The sequence below is a fragment of the Anser anser genome (assembly GCF_964211835.1).
Source record: "Anser anser genome assembly, chromosome: 24".
In the NCBI taxonomy this organism is placed as follows: domain Eukaryota; kingdom Metazoa; phylum Chordata; class Aves; order Anseriformes; family Anatidae; genus Anser; species Anser anser.
Window position 1 is genome coordinate 954,101 of NC_139745.1, and position 18,025 is coordinate 972,125.

The 18,025-nt window shown below is 43.2% G+C and overlaps 1 protein-coding gene across 1 annotated transcript; it reads right to left on the reverse strand.

Annotated features, from left to right (window-relative positions):
• On the reverse strand, positions 1–15,349 carry STX12 (syntaxin 12). Its single transcript, XM_083810190.1, has 9 exons — positions 15,098–15,349; positions 11,437–11,506; positions 8,911–9,010; positions 6,945–7,082; positions 6,038–6,081; positions 4,053–4,158; positions 3,498–3,570; positions 3,246–3,328; positions 1–1,444 (listed from the first exon to the last, which is right to left on the reverse strand). The coding sequence occupies exons 1-9, from the start codon at positions 15,207–15,209 to the stop codon at positions 1,352–1,354; spliced, it is 819 nt and encodes a 272-aa protein (XP_083666316.1). The 5' UTR covers positions 15,210–15,349; the 3' UTR covers positions 1–1,351.
• Between the last annotated feature and the right edge of the window lie 2,676 nt (positions 15,350–18,025).

Sequence of the window (18,025 nt, forward strand, 5' to 3'; positions counted from 1 at the left end):
GGCTTTTAAAAGTGTTTATTAACGGTTATTAGATGGAATGATGGCGCAATAGTGCAAACCACTGTGCAATTGGGAGAACATCCTCCCTTCCCAGCTTTCACATTTACTTTATTATACAGGAGACATGGAATAAGGATTAAATACAAAATGGGTCAGTATGATGCATTTACCACACTGTGTTGGGCTTTGGACAGATTGCTGTTCCCTCAGTGCATGTCAGTTCAGAGCTACACAGTGAGGAGTGCTTGCTACATTCTGTCCAGCTCTGCTAGCAAGACAGTTGGAACCAGCAATCTTTTTCATTTGCACGCTCATCCACAGTCTCAAAAACCTAGCACTTCACCCAACCAATTTCTGCACTTTATTTCATAAAGAATGGAAAATACCAGATATTCACAAGCCATACAATATTTACTAATACACTACAATAATCTTCCAGATGCAAGATTTCACCTATAACTCATCTATCTTGCTGGCTTGTAAACTTAAGTGCCCACTTCCTTATCTTTGCACAGTTTTCTCCCTGAAAAAAACTATTAGGAGCAAGCAGCTAAACTCTGTATTTTAGTGCTTTGAGTCAGCATTGGAAGAGATTTATTTGTCTAACAACAAGTCAGCTAGTTTCTCTAAGGAAGCTGCATTGACAGACTGTAAGTTAAAGGACACCCTTGTCCTCAAATTGTGTGTTCTGAAAAACAAAACAAAACAAAAAAACATGCACAAAAATTAAAAACAACGAGCCTCAAGGCCAAACTGACCAGTTACTAAGTACACAGTGGTTCCAACTATCATCCATACATACTTCTCCTTGCCTTTCAGATCTGCCATGGCATCTCTCTTCAATTGAATTTAGAACCACGGCCACTTGGAGACTAATAAAAACCATGGGGCAGATGCTGGAGACTTTAGAAACTGCTGAATTAAGGTAGTGCAAATCATTGTTGTGCCCTCTTTGAATGTCATTCTTATTCCAGTCCAACAAGTTACCTATACATATAAAAAGTTAAGATTGTGCCACTTGTCAAAAAACAAGACATCTCCAATTATCGATCACACTTCAGCGTACAGTTGGGACAGGGAATAATATATTACAGAAAGCAAAACCACAAGATGTTAGTTACATAAAACAAGATAATTTGTATATAAACTGATAGATACTGTCTCCATGGTTCACTAATTCCAAATACTAGTTATCTGCACATTAGTTGCTAATATTAGTTGCTATTACTAGAAGTAGTACCAGCTTGTGCTCTCTCTCAGGGTGGTCAATTCATTTCTGAGACTAGTCAGCCTGTTCGTGCTGGGGGGGAAAAAAATTCTCAGCAATGAGAGAAGGTTCCACGTGAAGATTTCACTTTTTTGTCTGCCAGATAATCAAGCCTATGATTATAGAAGCCACAGCAAGACCAACAATCAGGATACAGATCTTCTTACGGGATTTCTTCTAATAAAAGAAGAAAAAAAAAAAGCCACTTACACCACTTATACCAAAAACAGATGATGACAAAAAAGCAAGAGTTTTATCAGTTAATGTAACTAGCTTCAGTGAACTAGAGTACTCAATATCCATACTTATTCAGCGGAAGTAACCAGAGCAGTCTGTACACTTGCATGTTCCTTAAACAGCACGATCCTGCAGCTAAACGTAGCTAGCTTAGGAGCACAGTGGTCCAAGACAGGCAATTAAGTCAAAATGCAACAAGACTTGCTGCTTTTATGGAAAACACAAGCTTTACTTCAAGTTAGCTACAGAAAGGAATTTAATGCCTACCATATATTTTTCATCCTAAGGGATGCCCCCACAGCTTCAAAGGAAAGCTAAACATCTCTAGCTATTTGGATTTTCTAGGTAAAACAAATAAAAACGCTAGTCCTCTGATGCAATCTCCACATAGCAACTTGGAGGTGGTGCAGAAGTATCATCGCATTTCTACAGTTTAAATGATTTAATATATAGTTACTGTACCTGGACTTTACAGCTTTGATCATCTTATTCATCATAGGAAGCTACAGTCTGTCTACATACACCAAATATTTATAACTTTAAGGATTTGAGACTAGTTATAATACTTCCTTTTCTGTCCAGAAAAACACATCCAATATATGCCTAATAGCTTCCAGACTTGGATTTAATAAAAGTTTTGAAATATCAATAAGAAAGCCATGGAGACAGGGAATACTACATGTTGCCAGGTGGCAAAAGCTACTTTCCCCTCCTTGCAGCTTAAACAGCACTGGAATTCTATTGCTTTCCAGCATCTCCCCACTCAATAGCTTGAGAGCGTCCAGTTTTCTACCTTGTATGGGAGTCTGAAGTCCCAGCATTGAAGTGTTTATAGGGCTGACTCCAGCAGAACCCTCGCTCCTTCACAGAACCTAAGTCCACACGTAAGGTACAACAATCACAGAATGGTTGAGGTTGGCAGCGACCTCTGGGTCTATCTGGTCCAACCCCCTGCCCGAGCAGAGACACCTAGAGCAGGGTGCCCAGGACCAAGTCCAGACGGCTTCTGAACATCTCCAAGGAGGGAGACCCCACAGCCTCTCTGGGCAGCTTCTTACTAGCACTCAGTCACCCACACGGTGCAGAAGTGCTTCCTGGTGTTCAGGTGGCACCTCTTGTGTTCCGGTTTGTGCCCACTGCCTCTCATCCTGTCACTGGGAAGGCACTTCCATGAACAACAATGAACAGATGCTACAGAAAACTACGAGCATTGTAAAGGAGATTTAAGCAGCAGTGAGAACCACTGCAAAAGAGTGAACGGGACAGGAAGATCAGACTACAGGATAGAAACTGAGCAGTTAGAAAGGTGCTGTAAACCCTGGTCATCAGAAGTTTCCTTAATCTGGGCAAAGATTTTATTTGTTTTTGCATCTTTACATGTAATTTTGCCTTGGCTGATGTTTACAAGATGGGTACAACATGAGAATTTGTTGTTAGCAGAACTGTTCTGCCTTCTCCTGAGAATGGCAAAGAGCTGAACATTTAACTTGCTAAGCATATATAGAGAATGTATAGTCTGTCTGTTCCTTCATCTGAATTAGAATGCTAAATTCAATACTATTTTCTTGACTTAAGCGCTTTATCTATTCCTTTCAGAACTGTTTTGTGGGAGTGCCAGCTTGCACAAGCTGTTTTTAAATAGCTCATTTGGTGTGCTACAATCCTTAACATGTGTCCTGCTATGCCTGTACCATTATTGCTCACTTGTACATTGATAATAATGCAAGCACGCAGAATTTACCTGATAATAGGCAGCTCTCTGTAACTGCTCGCTGGCTCTTTCCACATGAACTTCTGCACTTTCCACATTTGCCTCTATGCTATCTATGGAAAAATAAGAGAACGTGTTGCAAAAGAATTCAAAGCTTCACTGTTTAGAAAAAATATCAGAAATATGATGATACTTTTTATACAAAATATCAGAAAAATTGAACTATGCAGGCAGACTATGCAATTAAACTAAAGAGAAACTTCCTATTATCCAAACACTTACCAATCATATCTCCTTGGTCATGAATCATCATGGCTAAATCCTTAAATATCTGATTGACATCCAAAATGTCTGCCTGAAGACAAATTTGACAAGTTACAACAAACACTGGTTACAGCTTTTCTAAGCCTCATTCTTAGTACCTCTTCTGAACATTGCTTGAAATAACAGAATAGATACCATCATTCACTGACAGAAGGGACTCGATGCTACTATTGCTGGAACTCAGGATGAACACTGAAGCCCACAATGTTCCCACTACTCACTATTTGTTTCATGCCACTAGCAATTAGCACAGTAGGGAATTGAGATGGACATTGTGACATGAGTTGCTCCTACCATCTCTGAAGGATCGCCAGGATCTTTCCTTTCACTGAAGGAAAATATACCCAGTCTCCTTCAACAGGAGCAGGGAGATTGATCTTGGCATCAATCCTCCCTACAAGAAACTCTGTTCCTCCAGCTTCAGGTCTCTTCAGCCCATCCCATTAGTTAGCACCACACAACTTCTTCGGTTCATCTCCAAGTACTGTTAACCATGCAGAATCTACTGTTCACCTCTAACTGCCTGATTGCTGTTTCTCTTTCTTTAATAAGTTCAAGGTCCTGTTCAGTTATTGCCACATCATCTTCCTGAGATTGCATTTGATTCCAATCTTCACCACTGGGAAGAGATGGAAAGAAAGTAAGATACTGTTTGTTTCAGCGTAGGCTTATTTCCATACTACCTTTATACCAAAGTAACAGTGAATTAAAGTTAAAAAGACTCCTACAAAACAATCTCTCATGTTCCTGGTCTTGCAACTGGATACAGAGGCAGATTTAGGACAACTACAAAGAGGAACAATTGCATAGTAGGGACAGGCCAGGAAACGTGAAGAAACTGGAAAGCAGTACATGCATATGATATTCTATGCTAAGATGTGACCATTGCCTATAATGTTATAGAAGAAACTTTTTTTTTTTTTTAATATCTGTACCTTCCTTTCCTCTCACCATCCACCCCAAAAAGGGGGAGATCAGTCAGGGTGAAATTCTTGGTGGAAAGTAGCCTGCAAGCACAACACTATCAGAACAAAAGAACACCTGAGAAGCATCTCAGTTCAAAGATGCTCACTTGCAATCTGGCATTTGGAGATATGAATAAAGAGTATATTTTAATTAATTAGTTTAATTAAGAACTGCAAGTTAAATCACACACCAAGAGAGATGTTAAGAAAGAAATAACTCTGCACCTCATCTACCCCCATCTTGATTTCAGCACTTTGTAACTGCTGTGTACATTACACAAACAGTTTGCAGTGAAGGCAGTACGCATAATACGAGGTCATCTATGTGTTCTGCATAAGAAGCTCAAGTGTAGCATCTCCCTCTTTGAAGAGGGAAGCGTACCTGAAAACACTAATGTCACAATATGCCTGTTGGGTATACAGCTCTAAATCATAAGATAAAAAAGAAACCAAATTAAGCTACATGACTAGACCAGAGACAGCTGAGACATTGGAATTCAGCTCTGAGATGACTGTAGGGTTTTCAGGTATTTAAGGCAGAAGTTTCTGACATGTAGCACACAAGGACAATTTTAAAAGCGGAGTAGCTGCTACATGCCACTATGGCTCAATGAGCCAAAGGCCTCTGCATGAACAGGTACTTAGGTGGTTCCCCTTCCTTTAGTGAGCAAGGCCTTCAAACTCACCACAGCGTATGTATAACTGAACAATGTGGGGTCTTCAGTTCTGACTCAGTACGTGGAAACACAGGGCTAACAAAGGGGACGCATCCCAAACAGCTGATCAGATGCGGCACAGTTTGCAGAGGGAGTGTGGGTAGATGAGACACGTAAGCTAGGTCTCGAGTTAGAACACTAGGAGGTTTATACAGATAGGGCCAACCCCGCATTTCTAAAATACACATAGTGGAAACTGACACAGTAATCACAAACTTTCAGAGCGTCTAAAGTTCACTTTACTCACACTATAGAGTTGATAAAACATGCTGCAAACTTACTTGCTATGCAAGCGCACAGTTACTGCGGAACCTGTATGTTCTGACGCTATCGTAACGTTGAGTTGCGCATCATAACATCTGTTTGTTATTATGTCCAGGGCTTCTGAATTTAAGGCAGCCTCATACACTAGTCTGTAATAGCTCTAACTCAGCTGCTAGATAATAGCCAAACCTATAGAGTAAGTATAGAGCTCTTTGTGGAAAGAGTCATGGTGATGGAAAACATGTCTGGTAATCTCATGCTCACAGTCCAGAAAACCAGAAGCCCCAACTGCTACATTCTAGGGACTGTACTATTTCCATTTGGGCAGTAATCAATAACCTACATTTAAGGAGGGTAAAATACTGTCATATGCACTTAGTGGGTTTTTTTTTTCTATGCTGTATACTACGAGTACTGTAATAATTGCATTTCACATCTTTTGGCTTTTCATTTAGCTAACAGAGCTTTGCCCAAGTTACAATAATATACCTTACCACAATAATTTTAGTTATAGATAGGTAACAGTACAAACCAAGAATGCAAGAAGTGTTACCTATCAAATGAAACTAGCTGTTCTTCTCTGAACCGCTCATCAGCCTGGAAGAGATAAATAAGTTATTAGACTTGTAGACTACCAGAAGCAGCAGCAAAATCAACTGACGTATCTAAAAGACAAAGGCATGTACTGTCCAGATAGTTCTTTGAGAATGCTACTGCCACTTCAACTTTCAGATTTAACTTAAGGTAATTAAAACTAGACTTAGATTCATCTTCAGATTTAATTTTTGAATTTAGATTGTCTCAGCAAGTATCAGACGCAACTGAGAGATGAAGAGCGAGTCTGTTTACTCAGATCAGGTGTCATTGTCTGTCACTTATTTTTTAAGAGCACAAACCAAGTGATAAATATATTCCCTTGTACAAGTTAAGAATGCATACTTAACACAAAGACTTGGGACAAGGGGAGAAAAACGCTTCCACTGGTCTTTTTATTATGACTTCTTAAGAGCTACAGGAGCTTGTAAAAACAATAGGGAGAATATTTGAATATACATTGGAGATGCTAGCAGGACAGAAGCTATAATAAAATAAAGTGTGAGGTTAAAATGTAATTTAAGTTATGGTAAGCTTCCAATCGACCTCTTAATCTTATAGCCTAGGGCTGATGTCAAAGACCAGCCTGCAAAACTAAGCTATTAGCTGTACTTTGAGTTCCCATCTCATCCTCCACAACATTTGCAACTACCAGGATTCCTTCCCTCCTCTACTAACATTGAGAAGCAGCACATTAAAATGAGTGCCTAGTATTTACGACATCTGGAATGACAAAATAATGTACTGAGGCCTCATCTGCCCTCAGTTATGTGTCAGTATGCAGATATGAAGTTGATTGGCAAGTAGAAATCTCTGAAAACACTTGTAATTCACTATTTGTAGGAATTTTTTAGTGATGTACTTACAGAAATACGGGATCCAGCTCTTGCCCTTGCAACAGTCTCTTTTTCCTTCTCTGACACTCGCCTCTGTATTGCCTGGAAGTTATTTAAGGCTGCGGAGAAATCATTCATTAAACGTTCTTTCTGAAGCCTCTGTTGACGCTAAAGAATTGAAACAAAAACAAGTGTTCAGATATTCCCATTCACTTATTGTATCCAGACACTCCAAAACATCATAATAAAAAAATAAATGCTGACATTCAAGTGATCTTTTGATTCCACCATTCTGGGTCTGGAACTGGAGAGAACAAAAAGCCCATCATATTTTCATTTGCTATACCAAATGCTCTATGCCATGTCTAGTGCAGAAAAGTTTCCTGCAACACAAAACTAGATTGAAATTAGAGAATTAAGACTGAACTAGAGAGGAGTTCTACACCACTAAGTTTATTAAAAACACATTCCAGTAATCTACCTCATTTAATTATGTAACTTTTGGATACCTACAAAGCTTTAACCCTCTATTCCTTTACTTAGCCAAGTTGTCAGTACTTAATACTCTCTTTTCCTGGTAAGGCTATCCCCTTAACTTTCTCACAACGGAGGCCTGAGCACAGCAGAACAACTCTGGATGTGTGGGGCTGTCTGTTCTCAAGAACCCTCCCCACTCTCCCAGCTTTGTGAGCCGTCTCTCTCAGCCATGCCACACAAGCCTGCTGTTATTTTAATCAGAATATCCATTCTGATAGAATAGAATAACAATTTCAGTTTATCTTTTCTTCAGTATCAACTTATTTAGCTTCCCTAGAACACCTCCTTTGAGTGTTGTGATATCCCAGTTATGGGAAAAATGAAGTGGAAAAAACTTGTCCCAAGGACAGTTAATACTCAGGCCAATTATGTTTTCCACTACAGAGATTTCCAACAGCTCTCTCAGGGCTCTAGTATTCTAGAACAGCTGTTCTCAGGCTTTCTAGTATTGTGACCCTTCAACAAGCTTGTATCATTTCAACAGCCATTTCAACGAGAAAAGTATTTTCAATTTCTCCCCTGCATAAGCTGCTACAGCAGCCTTGTAATACTCCGCAGTTTTCATCTGAGCTGTCTGGAAGCAACAGCCCCTCCGCCAGGGGAGATCCTCAATATGATACAAGCTCCTACAGATTTTGATTGAATTGTTCCATCAGGCTTCATTTACCTTCAGAAGTTGCTGCCACATTCAGCAACATGCACACGTCTGGAGTTTGCTCACCAAAAGGAGATTAACTGAAAAATACTTGCTGAACAAACATGCAAAACATGGCTATGCTTACAACTAGCATTTAAACCTTTAAATACAGAATTAAATCTACTGAGAAAGCAGCTGCTGACCACAGATCATCCCACAAGAGTATCACAAAAGCATATAAATCAGTACTGTGGTATTGATTTAAAGTAGAGTCGAGAGAACTCCAACAGCAGAGGACTGTCCATTCCCTTTCCCACAGGGAGACCATGAAGGACTGTTATACAATGACATAATCATTGCCTCATCGAATTTATTCAAATACGAGCAAAGTGAGAGCTCCTTCCCTCCCCCACCCCCAATACAGCTAATGAATCACATCCAAGGGGAAGCTTTTTTGGAATGATCACACTTCATATAGACATGCAGTTTGCACTAAGCTCTTCTCCTAAAACAGTCTCATGTCACCAAACACTTCCTGATCAAGTGTATTTTTCAGAAATTTACTCAGAAAAAGAACTACATATGCAGGTCTCCGTAAACATTTACGGATATTTGCTGCTGAGAAGTGTCGTCCCCCCATGTCATAGAGTCAGGACATAGCCAGCTTCATTTATCTTCCCACTTCAAGAACTGTCTTCATTGCAGACGGCTGCTGTCTTTTCATCTGTGCCAATTCAAGCTCTGTGAACTTGTGTTCTAAGCTAGCTTAATGAAAAAAGTGACCAAAAAAACCCAACCTGCAGGTAAATTCTGTGTGCGTACCTGTTCAGAAGCAGACAGAGGAAGTGGCAGAGACCCCAGCTCCTTTAGATATTCATTGGTCTCTTTGGCAAGGCAGTTTGCAGAATGCTGTAGCTGTTGTCTAAAATATGAGTTCAGAAGCAGTTATACAAGTTTCTTCCAAAAAAGCAGTCTCTGAGCATTTCAGTTTTCACAACATCAACCAAGAAAGCATTCTGGGATCAGATATCTTTAAGGATCTTTTTTCAGTAATGGAACAGAGATGTACTTTTAGCTTTCACCATCAACATGGCTCCAGCCTACATTATAGAGATCCAAAGTAGCCCTGTGATCCCTGCTAGCTAATACAATTTAGTAGTTTTAAAGAGATATTCTCCTCCAATTGCATAAAGAGAGAAATTCAAGGGAGGCAAAAGTTTTACTCAGGGAACATAACCACTTTTAGGGTGAATTGTTGGTGGTACCAAATTGGTAACTAACTCTTCACTTGGCAACCTGATTGACTAAACTGACTCCACTGCTTAAGCATACACTTGACAGAACTACAGAGACCTCAGAGATAGCCAATTCTTACTCTTCTGTAAAAACTAATCATCAGAGAAGAATGATACAGCTTCTACTTTGAGAAATGTAAGGCCTTTCCCAAATAAAGGCCTTAAACCGCCCACTCCAGTCACAACATAAAGATTCAAAGCTATCGGTGCAAAGGATCTGAAGCAGCACCTCCATTAGTACCGCAATTACAGGAATCCACTGGTTACATGAAGTTTAATGTTAAGACATCATCTTCTACATGAAATACGTGGTTTATTAGAAATGTTAGTGCTTCACAGAGAATAGAACTGCAAGTTTCATTTGACAGCCATATGTGTATATGCAACAGCACAGACCAAGAAAATACAGTAATAAAGCAAGGATCAAGTTGTACTGGAATTTAATAGGTATAAGATGTGTCAACAGATCTGGGTACTCCATGTGCACAGCAGCACAAGTACAATTTAGGACAGGTAAGAGAGACGCTTTATTAACTATGGCCGTAATGAGAAAACATTCAGACAGCATCTCTCCCTCTGCTCCCTTGTTCCATGCCAAGCAACCGCAGAGACCCAACCTATAGACTGTTTCAGGAGGGAAAAAAAAGGTAAGGAAAAGGAATCACTTCAGTGTTAACAAACATGTCACCTCCCCTTGGAGGGATTGACTCCTTGAGTAGCCTGTTAACTGCCACAATTCTATAAAGCAATCAAACAGAAAATAACATGGCAATATGGAGAGATGTCTCTTGGTGGAGCCTATAGGAGTAGCATACCCAGTATTAGGTTAGAAATGGGGAGTTTGAAACAATCAGACTTCACTTTTTTTTGATAGAAATGTTCTTTTAGGATAAACTTTTCACCCAGACCTCTCAAATCTTAACAATTCTATTTTTACACCACATACATTGAAGTGAAAAACAGCTATTCAGCCCAACAGATACATGAATCGGCATGTTCAGGCTGCATTACTACCTAAGTTGTCCAGCAGTAGATGAACTGCATAAGCCACCCAAGCATTTTGTATTAAATTTGTATGGCACCTGACGATTTGTGGAGTACAACCACTCACATCTTAGTGAATAAGAGTCATTTCCACAACAAAATTAGAGCAGAAATACATTAATTTGGTCACCAGTGATTAGTTCTTTAATCTACTGATTAAGTACAGGTTAAATCACCTGAACAGCTCAGGAAAGCAGATTCCTTTCTCTCTTTGACTCCGATCACATCCTCCAAATGCAATGTATGTTAGTATGAACTATCACCATGAGCCACGCATTTATCCAAAAATCCACTATTAGAAAAAAATTGGGATGTTGGATGTTCAGAGTTTCAAGGTGCAGTCACATGAGAGATAATGGAAGAACTCGCTTTCAAATTTCCTTCCTTACTCCAAAAATTATTCTTCTCATAACTTAATATTTATGCCTTTCAAGTCTGTAAAAGATGCACAGACATACAGACTCCCTGTAAAGTCTCTCTGGAAGGTATTTTAAGCTATATCTGTTAATACATTTTCTATATTGTTCCTCACTGGGAAACTCTTCTTGTGAAGTTTTATGTGGCATTTTGGCTGCCGTAGAGGACTGCTAATGTTTCCAGTACCCAGCTCCTCCTGTACTAAAAGATACTTTTTCAGCAAGTGTGGGTCTTCCTTGCTGCTTTTTACTGCTCTTACGTGAGGACTAAGTAACTAATATGGCATTAATTCCTTTTAAACCACAAGTGAAGCAATTAAGACTAGTCCTCAGTATATTAGCCATGCATTAGCTGTACTCTACTACCCTTTTTAGATACTCTATACCATTTTCTAGTCAATCCTATCCAGCATCTTAGAATGGCTTCTCCAGAGTCCTGGAGACACACGCAGTGAATTACTTAACACATCTACTCATTTTGTTTTATAGGACTACACTAAATTGCATCTGCCCAAAGCAAGTTATTCTGTTTCTCTAAGAATACAGAGGCAACTAAAAGAACCTACATAAAAGTTAACTCAGTTAATACTTACAAGTTTTCCTGGAGCTTGCTAGAGTCCTGCTTGGTTCCCAGCTGGCTCATCAAATTCTTTATCTGCACAGCTAAGATAGAGATCACAAGATAAGTTAGTAAGACAAGTTCTAGAGTATTTTATTCCTGTATGAAGTTATTCTTCTAGCTTCTCCTAAAGAAGGATTTCTCGCGACATTTCACTTAACTCAGGCTGGTAAGACAACACTTATGCTTTGCATTTAAAGCAAAGAATGCATTTTAAACATCCCCATTTAGAAACATTCTAGATTACTAGATTAGCTTTCCTCTAAGAACATGATAGGGAGGCCTACATAACCTGAAGGCAAATATCTGTAGCTAAAAGCATGCCATGCTCCTATTTACTCAGTCTTTTTGGAACTAACAAAGGTGTTTGTTTCTAACAACCTTGTAATTTCAGCACTTAGGCCATATCTCTCCTACAAAGAAAGGCTGAGAGAGCTGGGCGTGTTTAACCTGGAGAAGAGAAAGCTCCGGGGAGACCTTACTGAGATCTTTCAATACTTTAAGGGGTCTTACAAAAAGGATGGACTCTTTGCTTGGGTAGATAATGATAGAACAAAGGGGAATGGTCTTAAACTAAAAGAGGACAGATTTAGATTAGACATTAAGAGGAAATTCTTCACTCAGAGGGTGGCAAGGCACTGGAACAGGTTGCCAAGAGAAGTTGTGGGTGCCCCATCCCTGGAGGCGTTCAAGGCCAGGCTGGATGTGGCCTTGGCCAACCTCATCTAGTGGGTGGCATCCCTGCCTAGGGCAGGGGGTTGGAGATAGATGATCTCTAAAGTTCCTTCCAGCCTGAGCCATTCAATGATTCTATGATTGTGTTGCCACTTTCACATATTCTAAAATTGCTTAATATATTAGTGCTCTGTTTTAAAAACAGAGATCTGAACTGATTGCACAGGTTGCTAACAGTTTTTTATATATTTATATATATATATACATATATATATTATATATATATATATGAATTATGCTACTCACTGTAGCCAAAACTTGCTGCAGCACTGGCACAGTCTTTCAAGTACAGCAGATAACACTGGCGGTACGTCAGTTATCTCACATCAGTTTGAAATCAGGCTGTAGCCAAAGAGATGTTCTAGCCCTCTTCTTACCCTACCTACTCTCTTTCTACTGTTTCCCTTGTGCAGGCACTAGGTATTGTGCAACCACAGTATGAATAGCATTAAGCTGTTAACCTTTCTGAAAAGCCACTACCATTTCTTCTCTACCTCAGAAGATTATATTTGAACAGATCAGCAAGCTCATTTGCTGTAGCCACACACTTTTTAGCATTATTAAAATAAAGATGTTAGGAGCACCACTTATGACAGCAGTACTGTGCTTGCTTGGCTCAGGTTGATCCTGGCATCATATCCTATCCCCTCCAGCAGTGAGACAGGCAAGATCAAGAATGATCAACTCAATATAGTTCTACAGGCAGCTTAATGGTGTTGAATTATCCAAGGAGTTTAACAAAATTTAATTCCAATTCAGTGAGATCCTACCATTGCAATTTCTTCTTCTAGCCTGGAGCAAGCCACTGCAGTTAACACACGGTGTTGCTAAAGAAATATCAGATTCCTACAACAGCCAATTCTTTTAAAGGGATGTCCAGCATCTTATAACAGTTCAGATGGGGCTACAATATGATTTAATCAGTAATTAGGCAAGGATTTTGACTTCTGCATACAGCAAGCATAACAAGTTTCTTGGCTTCTGTTAGCTCATACAGCGGAGAGCTGTTTAACAACGAACACACTGAGATGAACACAGCTTCCAGCAAGACCACAATAATTTCACAGATCTACTGGCCACAGGTGGGTCACAGAAATTGTCAGTCAAGTTAAACTGACAAATAACACACCGTGTTCTGTGTATGGATATCAAGAACCAGGCAGGTGGCATTTGTGCTATAGTGTCTAGATACTTTTGCTATTTATTTTTTCCCTCCTTTGGGGGAACATTCCTGTACGAGTCTCATTTCCATGCCAGGCAGTGTGCTTTTTGTTCTCGTCTTTGCCAGGTTGATCAGTCTGCTGTGCTTAGCTTATTTCAGCCAACAGCAATGCGCAGAATCTACATGAAACGACAGCAAAGCTCCTAAGAGGCCAAAGAATGAGGCTGGAGCTCTTCACCTTTATTCTTTAGATGGTGGGTATAAGTATCAATAGAGATAGCCTCCTCAGCCAACAGCTTTCAGTTTAAAAATCCTTTTTCAGGCTGTGAAGTCTTCCACGTACAGACCATTACGCATTTCAGATTATTTACAGCATTTTAATCTCTCCTCTAGATGTTTAGGTAACATGCAGCCTTGCAAGGAATAGTTTTACCAGCTCCCTCCAACAGTTCTCTGTACATTTTGTGGGAGGTGCTAATTCTGCTGAGTTTCCCAAAAGGAGTGAATAAAGTTCAGCTGCGTCCACTGTTTGGTTGCTGTTTTTGCCTACAAGGGATAAAATGAGGAATGAGAGAAAGCTTAAGGCTTCAGTTGCTCTTCTCAGGTTTGAATGGAAGCCCTTTATAAATGCGGAATACAGTTAATTACCATAATAGTAAGTCAGATGTTCTGTGTGCTCCCAACCACCTTGATAAAAACTGTAAGGCTATTTGTTTCATTTGAGATAGGCGGCACACTGAGATAGGCAGGCTGCTGGTCATGAGACAGTGGAATATTGTACAATAAGAAAGAGAAGCTGAACTAACTAGAAGAAGAAGATCATAGAGAAGTCCCATGGAAGGGGAAAAAAACCACACAAACAAAAGCCATGTTATCTGGCAAACTAGGGAGCAATTTCACAGGCAGCCATGGCTATACCAAGAGCAAACAAACATGACCGAGCAGAAGCAAAGCGGTCTCAGCAATATTCATAGCTTTGTATAATCAAACTGGAGAAGTCACCACCTTACAGTAGAAAAAACATTTTGAACTGATCTTGCATATATTGTGTGCATACATTTAGACAGCTAACTCTATTTTTTGAAAAGGCAGCACGTTTAGGAAGGGGGTGTATCACGAACTCTTTTGGAAACGACTCATTTAGCAAGCCGTATTTCAGTGATCAGTAACAGAATTTCAGTGACTACCTTACGACGTCGGTAGCATTCTCTGATGACAAACCTATGCCCAAGAAACTGCAGCGCTGTTTCGCTGACGACATTCTGTCCAGCAGCAGAACGTCTCTTTGCATAGTTCTGCTCAGGAATTTCAGAGGAAGCTGCAAGTAGACACGAGCCTTCGGGAACTCCTGCGGCAGCAGCTTCTCCGGGATGCCCGGAGCGAGGCGGGGTGACGGCCTTTGGCTGCCCGCTTCCACACAGCACTAGCAGCGGCACACACCAAGGCGCCCACGCGCGGATCAGCGGCCAAAGGGCCACAGAGGGCGGGCTCGGCCCCGCGGGGGGCTCACGCGGGTGGGTAAAAGCGCCACGGTCGCGCACGCTGCCCGGGCTGGCGGCAGCTGACAAGCGCAAGCTCTCCCTAGACCCCAGCCAGGCGGGTGCGGAGCTGCCGGACCGACCGGCCGGCTCTCGGCCCCCGGCCCCCGCCCGCCCTGCCGGGACCCTGCCGGGGCTCCCCCTCGCGGGGGGCTCCCGCTGCGCCGCGCTCCCCTCCCGCGGGTCCCGGCCGCACTCACTGTACTGCGCGATGCGCTGCACGTTGGCGCTGCATGTCTGGATGATGCCGCCGAAGTCCCGCGGCGGGGGCGGCGCCCCGGGCCGGTAGGGGTCCAGCGGGCCGTACGACATGGCCGGGCGGAGGCGCCGCGGCGCGGCTCGGCTCGGCTCGGCGCGGCTCGGCTCGGCCGGGCCCGGCTGCCAGCGCCCCACCGGCCCCTGCGCACGCGCGGCCGCCGCTGACGGAGCGCCCGCAGCTGCGCGAGGCGCGGCCGCCGCGCGTGCGCGCTCGCGGCTCGGCGGGGCCCCGGGGTGCCGTGGGGAGGGGGCGGCCCCGCGGCCGGGGTGAGGGGAGGGGGCGGCCCCGCGGGGCGCCGGGGTGGAGCCGTGGCTTCGGGCGGCGTCGCCAGAGCGGTGGCTGGCTGTGAGGGGAAGCCGTGCCTTCCCGCTGCCCCTGCCAGGGCTCGTGCTGGTGCTTGGGCTGGGCTGAGGGAAGGCACTCCTCGGTTTGGTCGGGTCGGGCGGTGTCCCGATCGGACTCGTGCTGTGGCCAAGCGCCAAAACCCGCATAGGAGAAGGAGGGGGATGTGTAACTGCAGGGACACGAACAGGGGCAGACAAGCCTCTCCCTTTGGGCATAACCTGTGCTTACACAAAAGCAGTGCAAAAAAAGACTCAACGTTTGAGGCCTTGTGAGATGGGAAGAGTTCTGCTGTAGCATCTCTGAAAGGCAACGAATGATGCTGACTTTGTAAAAGGCCTAGAATTTATATAGTTGTGGTTTAAAGCCAGTAGACGGCTCAGCACCACCACACCACTCTTCGCTCCCTCAGAAGGACGGGGAGAAAGTATGGTGAAGAAGCTCATGGTTGAGATAAGGGCAGGGAGATCCCTCACCAATTACTGCCACAGGCAGAACAGACACAGCATGGGGAGCTTAATGCAATTTATTGCCTATTGCTAACAGACTAGAGCAATGAGAACGAAAAGCAAACTATAACCTTCCTCCTACCCACGTCCTTCTATCTTCTCCCCCCGAGCAGTGGAAGAAAATGGGGGTCGCAGTCAGTCCGTTGCACATCATCTGCTGCTTCTTCACGGTCACTCTGCCTGCTCCCCGTGGAGTCCCTCCCATGCGATGCCGTCCTTCCTGCATGGGTTTCCCACAGGCAGCAGTTCTTCAAGAACTGCTCCGATGTGGCACCGTACCACAGGGTCTGTCCTTCAGGAGCAAACTGCTTCGGCATGGGTCCCCCATGGGTGGCAGCTCCCCCCAGACCCCCTGCTCCTGGAGAGGCTCCTCCATGGGCTGCAGCACGGAGATCTGCTCCCCTGTGGTACCCCGTGGGTTGCAGGGGGACAGCCTGCTCCACCATGGGCCTCTCCATGGGCCGCGGGGGAACTGCTGCCCCAGTGCCTGTAGCACCTCCTGCCCTTCCTGTTTCACCAACCTTGGTGTCTGCAGGATTCCTTCTGTCTCCGTTTCTCAATCCTCTCTCCCAGCTGCTGTTGTGCAGTAGTTTCTTCCTTTCATAAATATTCTCTCATGGAGACACAACCAGCATCGCTCAGCGGCTCAGCTCTGGCCAGCGGTGGGTCCCTTTTGGACCTGGTTGAAACTGGTCCCTATCTAACACGGGGCAGTTTCTGGGCTCTTCTCACATAGCCCTCCCCTGCAGTGCCCTGCTACCAAAATCTTGCCACATAAAACCAGCACCTTAGTCAATAAAACACAGGGGGAATAATGAATAACTGTTTAAAAGTAGAGCATACATAACAGTTCAGGATTAAACTTTATCCCTTCTCTTTCCATTATTATAGTGTTCTCAAAGACAATTATGAGTACCCTCACAGAATCACAGAATGGTTGAAGTTAGCTGGGACCTCTGGGTCCATCTGGTCCAACCCCCTGCTCAAGCAGGGACACCTAGAGCAGGGTGCCCAGGACCAAGTCCAGACGGCTTCTGAACATCTCCGAGGAGGGAGACCCCACAGCCTCACTGGGCAGCCTCTTCCAGTGCTCAGTCACCCACACGGTGCAGAAGTGCTTCCTGGTGTTCAGGTGGAGCCTCTTGTCTTCCAGTCTGTACCTATTGCCTCTTGTCCTGGCACTGGACACCACTGACAAGAGCCTGACTCTGTCCTCTTTGCACCCTCCCTTCAGGTATTGATACACGTTGATACGTTCCCCTGAGCCTCCTCTTCTCCAGGCTGAGCAGTCCCAGCTCTCTCAGCCTTTCCTCGCAGGAGAGGTGCTCCAGTCTCTTGATGATCTCGGTGGCCCTCCACTAGACTTTCCAGTATGCCCATGTCTCTCTTGTACTGGGGGTTAGAACTGGATACTCTAGTCAGGGTTTTGGCTCACCACTGCTGAATAGATGGGAAAGATCACCTCTCTTGACCTTCTGATGACGCTTGGTCTAATGCAGCTAAATATCATTAGCCTTAGCAGCAAGGACCGACTGCTGACTCCTGTTTGAATTGGTGTCTACCAGGACCCCCAGGTCATTCTCTGCAGAGCTACTTTCCAGCTGGGTGGTCCCCAGCATGTCCTGGTGCCTGGGGTCGTTCCTTTCCACAAACAACTGCTTAGAATTGCATCTGAAAATGTAACACACACATACTGGCTCCTAGGGAAAGCCTGTTTTCAAGACAGCAGAGCAATTTAAATTAAATTATCAGTTATATCATTTGTTTGTTTGGACAACTAATTTTATTCAAACCAAGGCTGTAAAATTAGTTTGATTTTTTTTGTTCTGTTTTAATTTTTGCTTAAAAAACCCAGACCTGTATGTGCAATAGGCACTTATTTAAACTGAAGCATGTGAACAGTTTGTCGAAGTTGATTTGACTGCTCATGTGCTTGACGCAGCACACAGACAAATATGTGCCGATTCTGAGTGGTAGCACACACACTGACATTTGACAAGTCAATGTGTCTTCAGTGA